This window comes from Solanum pennellii, chromosome 1 (assembly GCF_001406875.1).
Source record: "Solanum pennellii chromosome 1, SPENNV200".
Lineage (NCBI taxonomy): Eukaryota > Viridiplantae > Streptophyta > Magnoliopsida > Solanales > Solanaceae > Solanum > Solanum pennellii.
Genome location: NC_028637.1, coordinates 101,770,344 through 101,785,220, shown reverse-complemented (window position 1 = coordinate 101,785,220; position 14,877 = coordinate 101,770,344). Strand labels below are relative to the sequence as shown.

The 14,877-nt window shown below is 34.3% G+C and overlaps 2 protein-coding genes across 3 annotated transcripts; both read left to right on the top strand.

The window, feature by feature from the left end:
• Nucleotides 1–1,524: 1,524 nt before the first annotated feature.
• On the top strand, nucleotides 1,525–9,223 carry LOC107002890 (transmembrane protein 184A-like). Of its 2 annotated transcripts, none has more exons than XM_015201103.2 (8): nucleotides 1,525–1,886; nucleotides 2,054–2,193; nucleotides 2,293–2,481; nucleotides 4,958–5,031; nucleotides 6,988–7,137; nucleotides 7,506–7,791; nucleotides 8,234–8,467; nucleotides 8,556–9,223. In XM_015201103.2, exons 3-8 carry the CDS (start codon nucleotides 2,335–2,337, stop codon nucleotides 8,922–8,924), a joined length of 1,260 nt encoding a protein of 419 aa, XP_015056589.1. In that variant the 5' UTR covers nucleotides 1,525–1,886; nucleotides 2,054–2,193; nucleotides 2,293–2,334; the 3' UTR covers nucleotides 8,925–9,223. The 2 variants fall into 2 exon arrangements, with proteins under 2 accessions (XP_015056589.1, XP_015056581.1); XM_015201095.2 differs by having other exon boundaries at nucleotides 2,286–2,481.
• A 1,149-nt stretch (nucleotides 9,224–10,372) lies between these two features.
• Nucleotides 10,373–11,575, top strand: LOC107002905 (pentatricopeptide repeat-containing protein At4g38150-like). The gene has a single exon (XM_015201114.2). The coding sequence runs from the start codon at nucleotides 10,444–10,446 to the stop codon at nucleotides 11,413–11,415; it is 972 nt and encodes a 323-aa protein (XP_015056600.1). The 5' UTR covers nucleotides 10,373–10,443; the 3' UTR covers nucleotides 11,416–11,575.
• Nucleotides 11,576–14,877: the final 3,302 nt, after the last annotated feature.

Below are 14,877 nucleotides of genomic sequence, written 5' to 3'. Positions count from 1 at the left end.
GCAATGTGTGATGACCAGGATTTAGATTTAGCTGTAATTTTCTTTCTAACTGGTGAATGTTACTATATAATATCTGTATTCAACAAAATCTTCTATTAAAACTCCATCAAGCATAGCAAATTCAAATTTGTATTCAACATCATGTTCAAGCTAGATCTGATAGTTAATTTCTGGATCATCAGGTTGAACATAATGGATTTTACATGAATCAAAAAGTAAATAAAACCATTGTTGTGACTGGCTTCAGACATATGTAGACCGTAGAACTGCAACCAAGAAGTAGCAGGTTATAACCATTGTCTTCCATTTCTTTTGTTTCCTCAAAAGTGACATATTGTTTTTTTAAGTGAACATAATGGATTTTAAATGTCGTCTAATTTTTTTTAAGTGACTAGTATTGTTTGAATTTCTATATTGAAAGATGAGACTCTCGTGGTTCGATTTTTCATTGAATTTTACACATAAAGAAAACTTAGTACACCAAATGCATTTTGAAAGCTACGCATTGGAAAAACTGAGGGTCAAAATCAAAGAAGATAGATACAATTTGTGATTGTTGTCCAAAGACAAGATCCAGAAATAAGAATGTTAGAAAAGTAGTTGAGAATGTGTAGTTGGTTAGTATAGTTATTACTTGCATTCTATCTTAACTAAAAATCAAGCACTGTCAAAAAATCCCATCTGTGACTTTTTGAAGTCCTCTCCTTATTCATACTTTTTTTAAAAACAAGTTTCATGTGTACGAAGTCTGCATTTAAATTTAGACTAAATTCATTGTAGTATTCATTTGAGAGTGACACTTTCAATAAGATTTTCTCCATACTCAGAACTAAAACTCAAAACCTTTGAGTAAAAATAAAACAATTTCACCATCAATAGTTAATATACTACCATTTGAAGTAGCTAAAGAAGATCCTAAATTCTTACTCATTCTTCATCGCCAGAAGAAAATAGAATAAATGACTATAGGTTCATCAAGTTTAATGTTATCACTTTATTGATAAGTGCATTATGAATGAGATTTTCATAATAAAGAAAATAAATCATATAACCCTACACAAGTACTACACAAATCAAGAAATGATTCAAATTTATCTTTATATGACATTTAAATCTTATTTTCTACTTTTGAAATTGCAATACAATTAATAAGCATTTTTAATTATGATCTAGAACTATTATATTTTTCTTTGATTTAAAAAGGAAACATTATTCTGGTATTTTGACGATCAATTATTACAATTATGATGTGGAATGCAAATTTCTTAACAAAAATAGTGCAATCCAACTCTATACAGCCGTTTTTCTCCTTTATTTTAATTGCCCAATATTCTATTCTTATGCTTGCAATTTAAATATAGTATTAAGCAAGTCTTGAAAAATATATAAAAATGGATAAGACAAAAAATGTGGATGATTAGTGATGGTTAATAATTGATTTTATTTTGTTAAATATAATTATCGAATCATAGACAACTCAACAATATATATCTCAACAATAATATTTACTCGTCTTTTTCCACGAAACAAAAATTGCAGTTACAAAGGAAAAACAAACAAACAAGATTTATCCTTTTCTTTCCGACTGTGAAAAGATTTATCATTTCTCCGCAAGTTTTCCCGATCTGTGTTTTTTCATTAGTAATATAATATGATATAAGTTTTCCCCCTAAAGCCGCCATTATTGTTTCCCTGTCCCACAATCTGCAATTCACTAACAGCGCTTTCTTTTCGCCTAACATTTTTTTTCTTGATTTTTCTAGTCACAGATCTATATAGTTCCGTCATATTCATCAAACTTCACTTTCTCCGACGATTTCATTGGGAGAAAGTGACCCAATTGGGCACTGTTCTTTGATTTCTTTTACCCAGATTGCATCGATAAGGTTAGTGGGTCTTTACCATTTTCTGCGGACGCGCTAATTTTTTTTTTTGGTTATATGTAGGGTAAACCCCAGTTGGGATTTTTAAATCTGGTATACATTCAATGGGTTGTGTAATTTTTTAACCGAGTAGTTTTCTTGATAAGTTCAAGATTTTGTTATTGGGTTAGGGTTTTCCGATTTCACGAGGTTGGTGTACATTCAATCAAAGGTGAAAAGCGAAGCATTCAATTGTAGCAGGAATTACTGCTATTTGGGGAAGAAGAGAAGTGCCTAAACATAGGGGTTTTGGAGTTGTTTCTTCAGTACTGTAAGTGGATATACCTAAATTGTTGGTTTCCTTTATCTGTTTATGTTTCAATTAATTTTAGTAATGGTACTGATTTTGGTTATATTTCTAAGGTTTCAGAGAAGGGTGTTTGTGTTTGATGCTTGGTAGCCTGTGGAACAAATGGCTCCCATATTCTATATCCTCATTGCGTTGCCTTGCACAGTTGGTGCCATTGGACTGGCACTTTTGCACATTTACAGGCATCTTTTGAATTACACTGAGCCTACTTATCAAAGATACATTGTCCGCATCATCTTTATGGTTCCTGTGAGTGTGTTTTTCTCTCTCTTTATTCTTCTTCTTGATTAAACCGGTTAAAGTGGTGTGTTTCTTTTCTCTTGACACTTTACAATGCGCAAGGGTGAACTACTTACTGTTTCTAATCATCCGGTCCCACTATGACGCTGATACAGTGTATGGGTGTTATAATTGAAGTTCTTTGTAGTGGTAAGGAATGGGAGAAACTTATGTTTAGGACATCCATGGTAGCTCTTTTTCACATGACAGTGGAACTTGTTTACTGTTTTCACTTTCAGACCTTCCAGGATATTGGACACCTTTCCATTTCATACAACTTTCAGGATTTCAAATTGTAATGTTGAATGTGATATTTTTTGTGTCAAGCTAGCTTTCTGTCTTTACCCTAATACTCTTTTCCACAATCTCAATTATCAATCAATATCATATACTCTACTAAATGTGACTCTACTGTATGTGAGTGTAATAAATCCATCTTTTACCTTGCTGATTAGAAATTCAGCCAGCTACGTTGGAAACTATTGAAGTGTGTGACCATCTCAACACGCCCCCCTCACGTGCGGGCTTGATTCTTTTTTCATATACCAAGCATGTGGATTTTTTTTTTTTAATTTGGGTGGCGGTGTGATTCAACCATAGGACCTCTGCCTGCTCTGATACTAACCATCCTCACATGTAGTCTTCATCTTTGCCTCTAGAATCATTGATACACCTCACAAGCCTGCAGGTGATTGGTGAATCTCATGTAGTTATGAGCCAATAGGATATCAAAAAGCCATCCCTATGCTTTGCATAAAGGGTTTTAAGTATTGAGATTGAGGTTCTCTGGATTAGGAATCAGCTTTTATCTTGTGAAGTTATATGCTATCCAATTGTTGAACCTGATTGTTATATTGTTGTACTATCAATTATAACAGGCTTTAATAATGAAGAATTATATGAGTATTTTCGCTGGGCTTGAGCGGACACCTAAACCAACAGGGAAATAGTAGGCTGTAATTGTATGACTGCACCTAAATCCCATCTTAGTGGAGAGCTAGTTCTTGTGGTCAGGGATGGCTTAATCTGTGAATAGTGTATATGCAGACACTTCTTTGAGACTAGGCTATCATGATGAGTAGTGTTTTTTTTAACAATTCTGAAATTTTGCTAAAAATATAATAGAATTAATAAATAATTTTCAAAACTTGCTGGTTAAAGTTTTTGTGAAGAAGTATATGCTTTAAAGACATCTTCAATTTTTTTTTTAAGTGGTTTGAATGTGGGATCAACTGAGTATGTTGTTGTTTTGAATGTATATTTCAATGAAAAGTTCTTGTACTAACAAAATACTCACATATGTTCAAGAAACTAGAAGTATTCTAACAAGGTTATTTTGCACACTTTTTTTGCTTCAAAAAGCTTTTTCTTAAAAGTTATCCAAACTGCTTGTGGTTACCTAATTTGGCTCTGTGTTGTTATAAAGTTTTGACCAATAAACCTCATTGTATTTAAAATTATGTTGGTCAAAAATAGGGATCAAGTTGATTTGTGAACAGATTCATATTTTACTGTCATTTGTTATTATTAGATGAAACTTAAAAGAGTAGTCATCCCGTTGGAGGTTGATCGTCCATAGGTTCTGGAAAAGCCGAATAACTAGTGTTGAAGATGTGGAAACATTGTGGTATTTGTTAAATTGTAGAAGGAACCAGAATAACTAGTGTTGAAGATGTGGAAACTTTGTGGTATTTGTTAAATTGTAGAAGGAAATATCTTTTGAGCTGTGGGGGTATATCACAAATAGCGCCTCTCTACCCCACAAAGGTAGAGGTAAGCTCTTCATACAACCTATTCTTCGCAGACCCCACTTGTGAGATCAGACTAATTATGCTGTTTGTCCCAAAAAAAAAAAAGAGAGAGACTAGTTATGCTGTTGTTGTAGAAGGAAATATGTGCATGGTAGGATCTCAAATTCATCAACACTTGGTACTATTAAGTTCCATTAATGGAGTCAGAATCTGAATGTGGTGCTTAATGTGCATTTGTACTATCATCAGTGTCCGTCGACTAATAAATAGAACTCCAGCACCAAGAGTGTTTTCGAAATGGTGGTTATCTTATTTTTGAAATGGGCATAATGGTTACTCTTTATTTAAATAAAGTCCCAGTAGCCTAGAGTATGTTTTTTTTTTTAATTATTGTTTCAGATAGTACAAACTAAAGGTAAACTATAGATGCCACATGCACTGAATGTACCCCAACAGGTAATGAATATTAATGTTATGAATCTTTATGGATGGACCATAAAGTCAGACATATAATCTGGGTGTTATGGTGTTTGACTTTTTAATAACATGAGAGTCCAATTTTTCCTATATGACCTTAACAAATATAGTTTCTGAACTAGCTTGACAGCTTGACTCTGAGCTGCATATTTCATTGTGCTGTACTTTTTGTTGAGTTCCACGTTAATGTTTAAAATTCTTATTTTCTCCTTTGACAGGTTTATGCAATAACGTCATTCTTTTCGCTAATCTTAAATGAGAGAGCCATCTATTTCAATTCCATTCGTGAAATGTAAGTACTGTTCAAGTTTGTATTTCGTGGTTTAGTGCATATTTTTTTCTTCTTGATGTTATTACAATATGACTGCCCATTGTTGCTCCATGGAATGATGCCCTGCCTTTTCTCTCTGTGTTCTGAACTTTTGTGACAAGTAGCTATCATGAATACTGATGGGATAATTGTAGTCATGAATCGGCTCTATGATGTGGAGAAACATGTATTTGTTCTTAACTTAATGAGATCCTCTTTCTATGGCTTCCTATTTGTTGACTTTTTAAATCTTTGCAGCACACATAGATGGGTAATAGTTAAAAGTTCTGTGAGTTCAACAAGATTGTTGTATGTCAGAAACTCAATTACGTAAACACACACTTTCAACTATTCTACTGGATATATGCTACCTCTCACAAGTACCGAGTAACCCCGTTGACAAGGTTAGGCAGGTCGGAAGAAATCACCTTGTATCTTTTGTCTGCTAAATTTTGATCCATGGTCTTCAAGGTTTTTACTCACTTCATTGATACCTTTGTGCTTTGGTTGCCATAGGTCAAAAAATCTACTTTTTTAATCCTACATATGTAGAATGCGACTGGTTGTCACTATTAAGTTTGACTGCATGCTCAGATGTTGAGCCTACAGTGCATTATACTTTGAAATATGGATATGCATCCTCAGGCTCAGTTGCTTGACTTTCATTATGGCTGTTTGTGCTGTAAAGCCTTTGTAAAAATATTGAACGATATCTGAAATCCAAATCGAATTGATTGCACGATGTTTTATTCTTTAAGCTGAAGAAGAAATTCACTATATGCTTTGTTCATCCACACTGTGTTGACATTTCTGATATGGCACTCATACATCCAAGATTTATTTGAGCTGTCAAGTTCATTACCCAACTTGTAGACTGCTACTGATATATGAAGTCAACAAAAACCAAGAAGCTTGATGCTGGTCTTAAACCTAAAACCTTGAAGAATGTAAGGGAAAACCTTCAAATTTGTCAAAACGACAGAAGATATTGTTGACAGATGCTGATATGTTCAATAATTATGACTTGGAAGAGGTGTCATCTTCTCAAACAGACGATTGACTTAAGTATCCAGACCTTGTGAGCCAGACTTCTCTGGATGCCTGCTAAGTATCCATTTCATTGGAACATTTGAGGGAGGAGGTCTCTTAGTTGAAAATGTTAAAAATATACTTAAATACTCTCACGGAACCTTTTCCAACTAACCTGAGCCTTTATGGCCATAGGCGCCTTTACTGCTCATTATTATCCAACAAGACTCTCTCCAGGGACTTCTGAAAGCTACTCTCGCTATCTTGCTCATTTATCCAACTAGCCCATCTACCCAAGAGTAGTGAAAATTCTATTGTCTAATTCACCTCTTTACATGACTACAGTTATCAACATCAGCGTTCAACGTATTCCAAGTTTTTTTTTCAGTTACTTCTCTAAAACACCCGGATTCTCATTGAAGGTTCCTTACAGCCCAATCTTATCTGTACATTGATTTACAAATCTCTAAACAGACAAAAAGGATTCTTGGCAAAAAATTGACTTCATATAAATGTACCAACATATCTATCTCTCCTTCCAACTAGTTATTGCCTATATGAACCTTTTGCTTTTCTTTCATTCTATTTTTTTGCAATCTGCATGGACTCTGAGAGATTATAGGTTGTTTGATCCATGATATTCCATGTGATTTTACCTTACCTCATTCCTTTCTTAGTCCTGGCTCCATTCTTAATAATATGTCTTAACTGCATATGTACATAGGAAAAAATTAAGTCTTTTTTGTTCTCTGTGCTTGTAAATTACGTAACATATATTAGGTGGAAAGGAGTAGTTGGTAAATGATTTATATGCATATGCATCTGTTATATTCGAACTTATGTCTCGACACCTCTTATTGTGAAATTGTTTTGTTGATTGTGATTATTTAGTTTCTAATTTCCTTTCAGATATGAGGCGTGGGTCATATATAATTTTCTATCACTCTGCCTGGCATGGGTTGGTGGCCCAGGGGCTGTTGTTCTAAGTTTGAGTGGCCGAATTCTAAAGCCAAATTGGTGTCTGATGACCTGCTGCTTACCTCCGCTTCCTTTGGATGGGTAAGTTGTGCTTATGCATGAAGCCACTTCTATTTAGTCAATGAAGAGCTGTTCCTTTGAAAATTCTCCAGCATGAACTTTCTAAAAAAAAAATATATTACTCACAGGTATATGTAGGAGACTCGTTTTTTCTGGTTTTTGTGATTGAATGCATTGCATTTCTACACTTGAATTTGAGATGACTCCTTAAATTTCAATTGAATTAGTGATTCCCTTGATAACTATGACCAAACTATTGTCCCCTTGTTTTACATTTCTATTATGTAGGTCTCCATGTTGTGATGTTGTTCATTCATTTAAATGACTGGACTTTAATTCTCTTGTTTATTTATCTGAAATGTATTTCTGATAAAGTTAAAGCAATGCAGGCGCTTTATCCGAAGGTGCAAGCAGGGGTGTTTGCAGTTTGTGATTCTCAAGCCCATATTAGTGCTCGTTACAATCATACTATATGTAAAAGGAAAATATGAGGACGGAAATTTCAGTCCAAGCCAGTCATACCTGTACCTCACAATTATATATACTATCTCTTACTCGATGGCACTTTATGCATTGGCTTTGTTTTACGTGGCATGCAAAGATCTGCTCCGTCCATTTAATCCAGTTCCAAAGTTCATCATTATAAAATCCGTCGTATTCCTTACGTACTGGCAGGTAACTCCCCAGATTTGCTTAGTTACATGCTATTTTCTCACTTTCCTTTTGAGTAAACAAAATATTATTCAGTTTTTGACTGCTGAACACTCTTTGGTTTCACCAAATCCGGCATCTAGCGTAATTCTGTTGTTACTTGCTACCATAACAACAATAATAATGATATTATTTCCACTGTCCCGTTTTCTGTAGCACACTTTTCTTTTACTATGTGCCCGAAAACTGATTCTTTGCACTTTTTGGAAACTATTAAGTCTTACCATCTCCATTTCACCCTTAACGATACCACTTTTTGCGACTGATCCTCTTCGGTTTTTTCTCCTTTCAGAAATTTTACTGAAGTCAAAGTTAATTGACTGGCTTTTGTTTCATCTATTACAATTTACTGTGTAGAATGATGTTTCTAGGTATTATAATCATTCTTTTTAACTTCCTCTGCCAGGGAGTTCTGGTGTTTCTTGCTGCAAAGTCGGAGCTTATTAAAGATACCGAGGAAGCTGCTGAATTTCAGAATTTTATAATTTGTGTTGAGATGCTTATTGCAGCTTTTGCTCATCTTTATGCATTCCCATACAAGGAATATGCTGGCGCAAATATTGGTCCTCCTCGTGGTTTTACTGCTAGCCTTGGACATGCCCTTATGCTAAATGACTTTTACCATGACACGGTTCACCAGGTAAGACAGACACTTGCTCATTTTCACTTGTGCTGTATGTGTACCCCAGATGTGTCCTAACAAATTCTATTTGCTTCCATGAGTGCAGTTTGCTCCTACTTATCATGATTATGTTCTTTATAATCATGGTGATGCCGAAGAAGGGGGTGCAACAAAGTACAGGGCAAGGACTTTTGTCCCAACTGGCCCAGAGATGGATACTGTTAGGAAAAACAAGCACATAATTGGGAACAAACAGGAAGATGTACAATTATCTACTCTCTCCCCATCTGCTAATAACAACAATCCTCAAAATCCTGTTGCAGGCCAGCAAACAGGGAAATCGGAGGCAATGAACTACTCTTTGCTTATGGATGCATCAACTAATGTTTCAGCACCCTATGACCTATCACTGATTGATGTAGATATTTCAACTTATCCATCTAAGGTACCTGCAGCCAATCCTGAGTCAAGGTGATGCTATTGAATTTTTCAACCATGTGTGGATTCATTTTGTTTGGGAATTAGATATGGCCAGCGTCACACGTGAAACTGAGTATGTCGCTGTGAAGCTCACAGTTGTAACTTTAGTTTGTAAATGTAGGCAAAGCTAGTTTTCTACCATGTACTTTTGATTGTGTGTTCCCATTTCCATATGTAGTGTAATTAAAAAAAAACCTCAGTTATGTTACATTTGGATGTGTTTAACAAAAGCTCATCATATTTTATCCGTCTTTTAATTCAATTATCTGAATGACTATTGCTTTGGGGCACTAATCTGTGGTGTACTGTTGTTGCACTGTGGTTCCTAATATGAACCATTTGAACATTTTTTGTCTATGTGGCACATTGTTTTTAATCCACACTTTTTAGGCGCGTGAAGATATTAAATTGGGCCTCTTTTTTTTTTGGAAAAAAACTATTATTTCTTCTGCGTCTTTTTTGACACTCCTTCCTACATCACACCACATTTTACCACTATCACGCTGCTACACACCCCTTTTCTTCCTCTTATTTTCTCCTGATACTTAATCTTTTTTTAGCTCCATTGTTGTTATATTTTTGGCCCAATTGTCATCCATATTAGAATTGGTTGCACCACCATTGAAACCACCATTCCATCATTATTACCGTCATTTTCTTTCATGTTTAATTTGTAAAGGCTTTAAGTTTGGAGTTTGTATCTTTGCTGTTAATTTTTAAAATTGGTGTTAAATTGATGTCCAGTTGTTTAAATTTATTGGAGGATTTTTCTATCAATTATTTACTTTGCTCAAATTTTTATTGAAGTTTTAAATTTATTGTAAATGTGTTGTTTTGACTTTAAATTGATGTATATTGGCCTAATGTAAGGATGTTTCTTCATCCCAAAAAATTAATCGATTATGAAACATAAAAAAAATCAAAATAATTCCATTTTTTTCGACAATGACAAATGAAACTTAGAAATTTTCGGAGAGATTTTTTTCTCCATCTTTCTCTACCTTAAAAACGAGATGAAGTAAAAAAGTTATAATTAATAAAAAAGCTGATGAAAAGAAAAATTTATCGGGTTAAAAATGACACTGTACAGGGAGGGAGAAGGTCGTCATTAATGGAGTCAGAGGGAAATGTATGTTTTGGGTTTCAACGGAAGGCAGGGGAAGTAGGTGATTTAAGTTCATTTTTTTTACTTTGTAATATAATGTTTAAATAATTTTTTGGATTAAAAAATAACACATGTCATTATTTAATTAGTCAAATTAACATGTCAGCGCGAATGTATATCACACATCCTCTATTTTTAGTTTATTTTCAAAAAAAATGTCCAAATAATTTAAATTTAGAATGATAGAAGTGTTCAATAAGTAATACGTCTAGTTAAAATGTCTAAATGAATAAACATACTTTGAGTGGCGGCATATCACTTGGCCAAATATTTTTAAATATTGAAACAAGTAATTTAGCCATTGCAACTTCTAGTCTTTTCGCTGATTTGACGTTCTACTACATCGCCGATGGCCGGAATAACCATTGCCCGGTGGCTCACAGTCTCTCCAGCGCCGTCTTTCTCCGTAATCCGCCGATCCCTCTCCCCTTATGCCCTTCGTTTCCACTACACTTCCTCTCTCCCTATCCTAAGCCCCCCCAAAACAGTGTCCTTTTTATCAGTCCCCAAAACTAGCGCATTCAGAAGTAGACTATTTTCCACCGCCACCCCAGAAACTCCCGTTTCGAGTAACTCTACTTCAGCTCCTCCGAAGCGCAACACTTTAGTCAATTTCTCGCTATCTGATTCAGAAGACTCTGATGCTGAGGCGGACACTAAAGAGATAACAAAATTGTCCACTAAGGAAATAGATAAATCCAAATTACCACCACCATACGACCCATTTAACAAGAAACCCGTAATTGAGGAACCCGAAGACCCGACAAACTTGCAAGAAGTGTTTCAGAAGATACGTTCAGATGGGATGATCAACAATGCAGTGAAGATGTTCGACGGATTGTCTAAGGACGGACTGACCCACGAGGCCTTGGAGCTTTTCTCTCAAATCAAGGACAAGAGCCAAATGCCAGATGTAGTGGCTCATACGGCGGTAATCGAGGCATACGCCAACGCAGGGCAGCCCAAGGAAGCTCACAAGGTTTACCTACGGATGCTGTCATCTGGAGTGCTGCCCAATGCGTATACATATAGCGTGCTGATCAAGTCGTTGGCGGAGAGTGGAGAAGAGAAGTTTGTGAAAGAGGCGAAAAAGTATGTGTTGGAGATGGTGGAGAAAAGGGGAATGAAGCCCAATGCAGCTACTTGTTTGGGTAGTTTTGAAGGGTTGGTGAAGGCAGGGATGGAGGAAGAAGGAAAAGAGTTATTGGAGACAGTGAAGAGCAAAGGAGCTGTGCCTGAAGAGCGCAAGATGAGAGAGGTGTTGAAGAATAAAAGAGGGTTAGTTTATAGGACCATAATGCAGGTTTTTTATGGCAAATAGAAGATGATTTTTCTTTTTTTGGTTAATAGCTATTTGCTATGTAGATTGTTGTAGTAGGAAGGTTCTTGGTATTTTTCATATTGAAGCAGCTTATCACAAGAGATGCAGAGAACTGTGTGCTTATGGAATTTGATTTTTAGTTTTTGGCAATTTGTGATGACCAGGATTCAGAATAACTGATGAATGTTACCCTATATTATCTGCATTCAACAAAATCTTCTACCAAAAGACTCATGAAAAGCTTCATCCTAGTTCCCATAGTTCAGCATTGATCTTTCTCTATGAAGTTATTTGATGAACTCCATCAAGCATAGACTCCCACCACTAGCTCATTTGGCGACTCTTTTAACTGATGGAGGACTAGCAAATTCGATTTTGCATTCAACATCATCATTCAAGCTAGATCTGATAGTTAATTTCTGGCTATGGCGGTACATCAGAAAATACCAGTCCTTCCTTTTTCCTACATGTTCCGTTTGTACATGTGGGAGGATTTGATCGTATTCTGCTTTCCTTCCCTCTTATGGACCACCGAGTTACATAGGTTTCAGGGATGACCCCAAGTCTCTGGATCATTAGGTTGTACATATAATGGATTTTACATGAGCAATAGACTCTTGTGGTCCGAATTTTTATTGAATCTCACACTTAGCGAAAACTTAGTACACTAGATGCACTTTAAAAAAACTATGTTACATTTGGATGTGTTTAACACAAGCTCATCATATTTTATCCGTCTTTTAATTCAATTATCTGAATGACTCTATTGCTTTTGGGCACTCATCTGTGGTGTGCTATTGCACTATGGTTCTGAAAGTGCCACTTACATTTTGGCCTTATGACCCTTCCAATAAATTCTCAATAAAATAAAGATTTAGTTAGATTTTACATCCATGACATAAGACTATTCAATCTTACATCAAACTGGCCTTTGATTACCTAAGTTAGAATAGCTAAAGCACTGATCAACAGGACAGATAACTCAGGGTCATTTGGTAGCATGTTAGAATTGTAAAGGTATTAGTAGCACAAGGATTAGTTATGAGTGAAACTATGCAGTATAAACTACGTAGCCTCACCATTACCATACTAGTATACATTACTCTGTTCTGTTATGTTAATTTCTATATTTTTGAAGTTATACAAAGATCAAGATTCTCCATGTGCTAACTAATAGCGCGCATTACTTCTCTTTTTTTTCTCTATAAATACCTGTATAGACTAAGAGCTAATTTTGAAGATGGGGCTTCAAGGAAGATATGAGAGACTTGTTGAAGAGAGGGTAATTGTAATAAGGCCAAGAAGGTGTTGGCTTATCAAGAAAATGAATGGAAGATTTAGAAGTTTGAAGTTGAATTGGAAGTCATTTTCTTGTTTTTTAATATTGCCAAAGAGGGTTGCTAGGATTTATGGGGAAATAGTAAAAAGAATGAAGAATATGGAAGATGTGTGTCCTGCTTTTGTATTGTCTTGTCAATGGGGAATCCCTGTCCTGTCTCATTCCTTAAGAATTTCTTTTGATAAGAACATGAACCCTACATTTAATCACAAGAGTCTTAATGAGGAGTTCAATTAGAAAACTATACCTCTAAAGTTATTATATACTATCACCATATTATACTTTTACCTATTGTAGCAACACATAACATGTCTTATTTTCAAGAAAATGAGTGAAGTTTATCTAAAATGTATATTCTCAATAGTCCGGAAATTATACTAGCCTCTATTTTGTTCTCTGAACTGAGAGGGCATGATAACTAGTGGATTATGGAAGTTGTCTCACGCTTAATCATCAACTGATATCACTGCTGAAGAAATGAAGGTTCGTTAGTAAATCAAGAGCTGTCGAGCCCTGTTTGTTCTACATGGAATATGAGTTGGAACTTAGACTAGATTAATTGATCATCAAAACATAGCAATACTAAGCTTAATAGCTAGGAAGACCATTTAACCCACCCTTGGTAGCCAAACTAGTCATGAACAGAACACAATTACATCTTTATAATTGTGTTAACAATACTCAAATTCTGAAATTACTCGTGTAATTAAAGAATAGAGACAAGAACGGGATGAAAAACTCAGACGATAAAAATAAAAATGAGAGGATTAGAGCATTTACTCAACAATTTGCATAAGAGTATTTTCTCCCTGAAATGTAGTGGGCTGTTTCACTATAACTGGTGTTGGCACTACAACCAAAACCCAAACAAAAACTAGAGTTAAAAGCCCATTTTGTCATGATTTATTGGTAGCAATCGTTACCCGACCCATCTAACTTGGCAAGGGTCCACCACTTTCGAACCCATATGGGCCCATACCTACCAACCCAATTTTGCTCTATTATTAATTAGGTCGTTACCATTTTTGTATTAAATTATAATAATATTTAAATAAAACAAATCAAAGTTTGTATGGAATATTCGACAATTGTTTTCAACTAATAATTATAAGCATAGCCGACCCTAACTTTCTTTCAATCAAAATAAAAGAATTAATGTCCTACAAATTTCTGTCTACGTGTTCCTTCGATTAGGGAAAAAAAGGAACCAAATTGGCATTGGACATTTTTTTACAACATAAAAAAGTAAGCAAAAGGAAATATATCAATGTTTGGTAATTTCTAGTCCAATCAAATCAAACATTGACAGGTGAAAAAGAAATTTAATTTTTAAATAAAAATATATAATAAAAACATTTTATCATAAAAGTATTTAGTTAGAATAAGTCGCAAGCGTTCACATAATTTGTTGGCAAATTTAAGTTTAGCAATGTGTAAAGTTAATTATTATTATTGTTAAACAAAATATCAAGTGACATTTGCTTTAGGTTTAGGGACAATTTATTAAACAAAATAAAAAAGTGAAAAAAAAAATAAGCAAGTATACGAAATATATAAGTTTTTTATATTCTACTTTTTTTTTTCATAAATGACTTGACCCATTTGAAATAATAACTTTATATATTTATTTATTCACCTAAAATTTATTATCCTCAATGATTTTGGCCCTTTTTAAGCTGCATTTCTTAACACAAGAAGGGCTCATTTAAAAATATTCGTCATTAATTTTTGTGAATAAATAAAAATCTTTCCATAGAAAAAATAGAACTGATCAATAAAGTTAGTTCCTTGTACTTCTGCTCATGACTATACTTTGTATTATTATCATTCACCTTACACTAATTTATATACTATTTCTTTTACCAAATAATTATCTTGTATGATAAATTTACTAACATATATGTTCTGAATCATTTAATTCTATTAGAAATAAATTATTTATTTGATATGAAAAAAACATTCTCTGTCATATTAACCATCCTCTTAATTCTTATTCATCTTCTAAAAAAAATAATATCTTATTTTATTTTATGATTATTATAATTTTTATTTAATTCACTTTCCAATACCAAAATGATTTTATTATATAACTCTATTTCTAGTGAATCATATAAATTTAATTT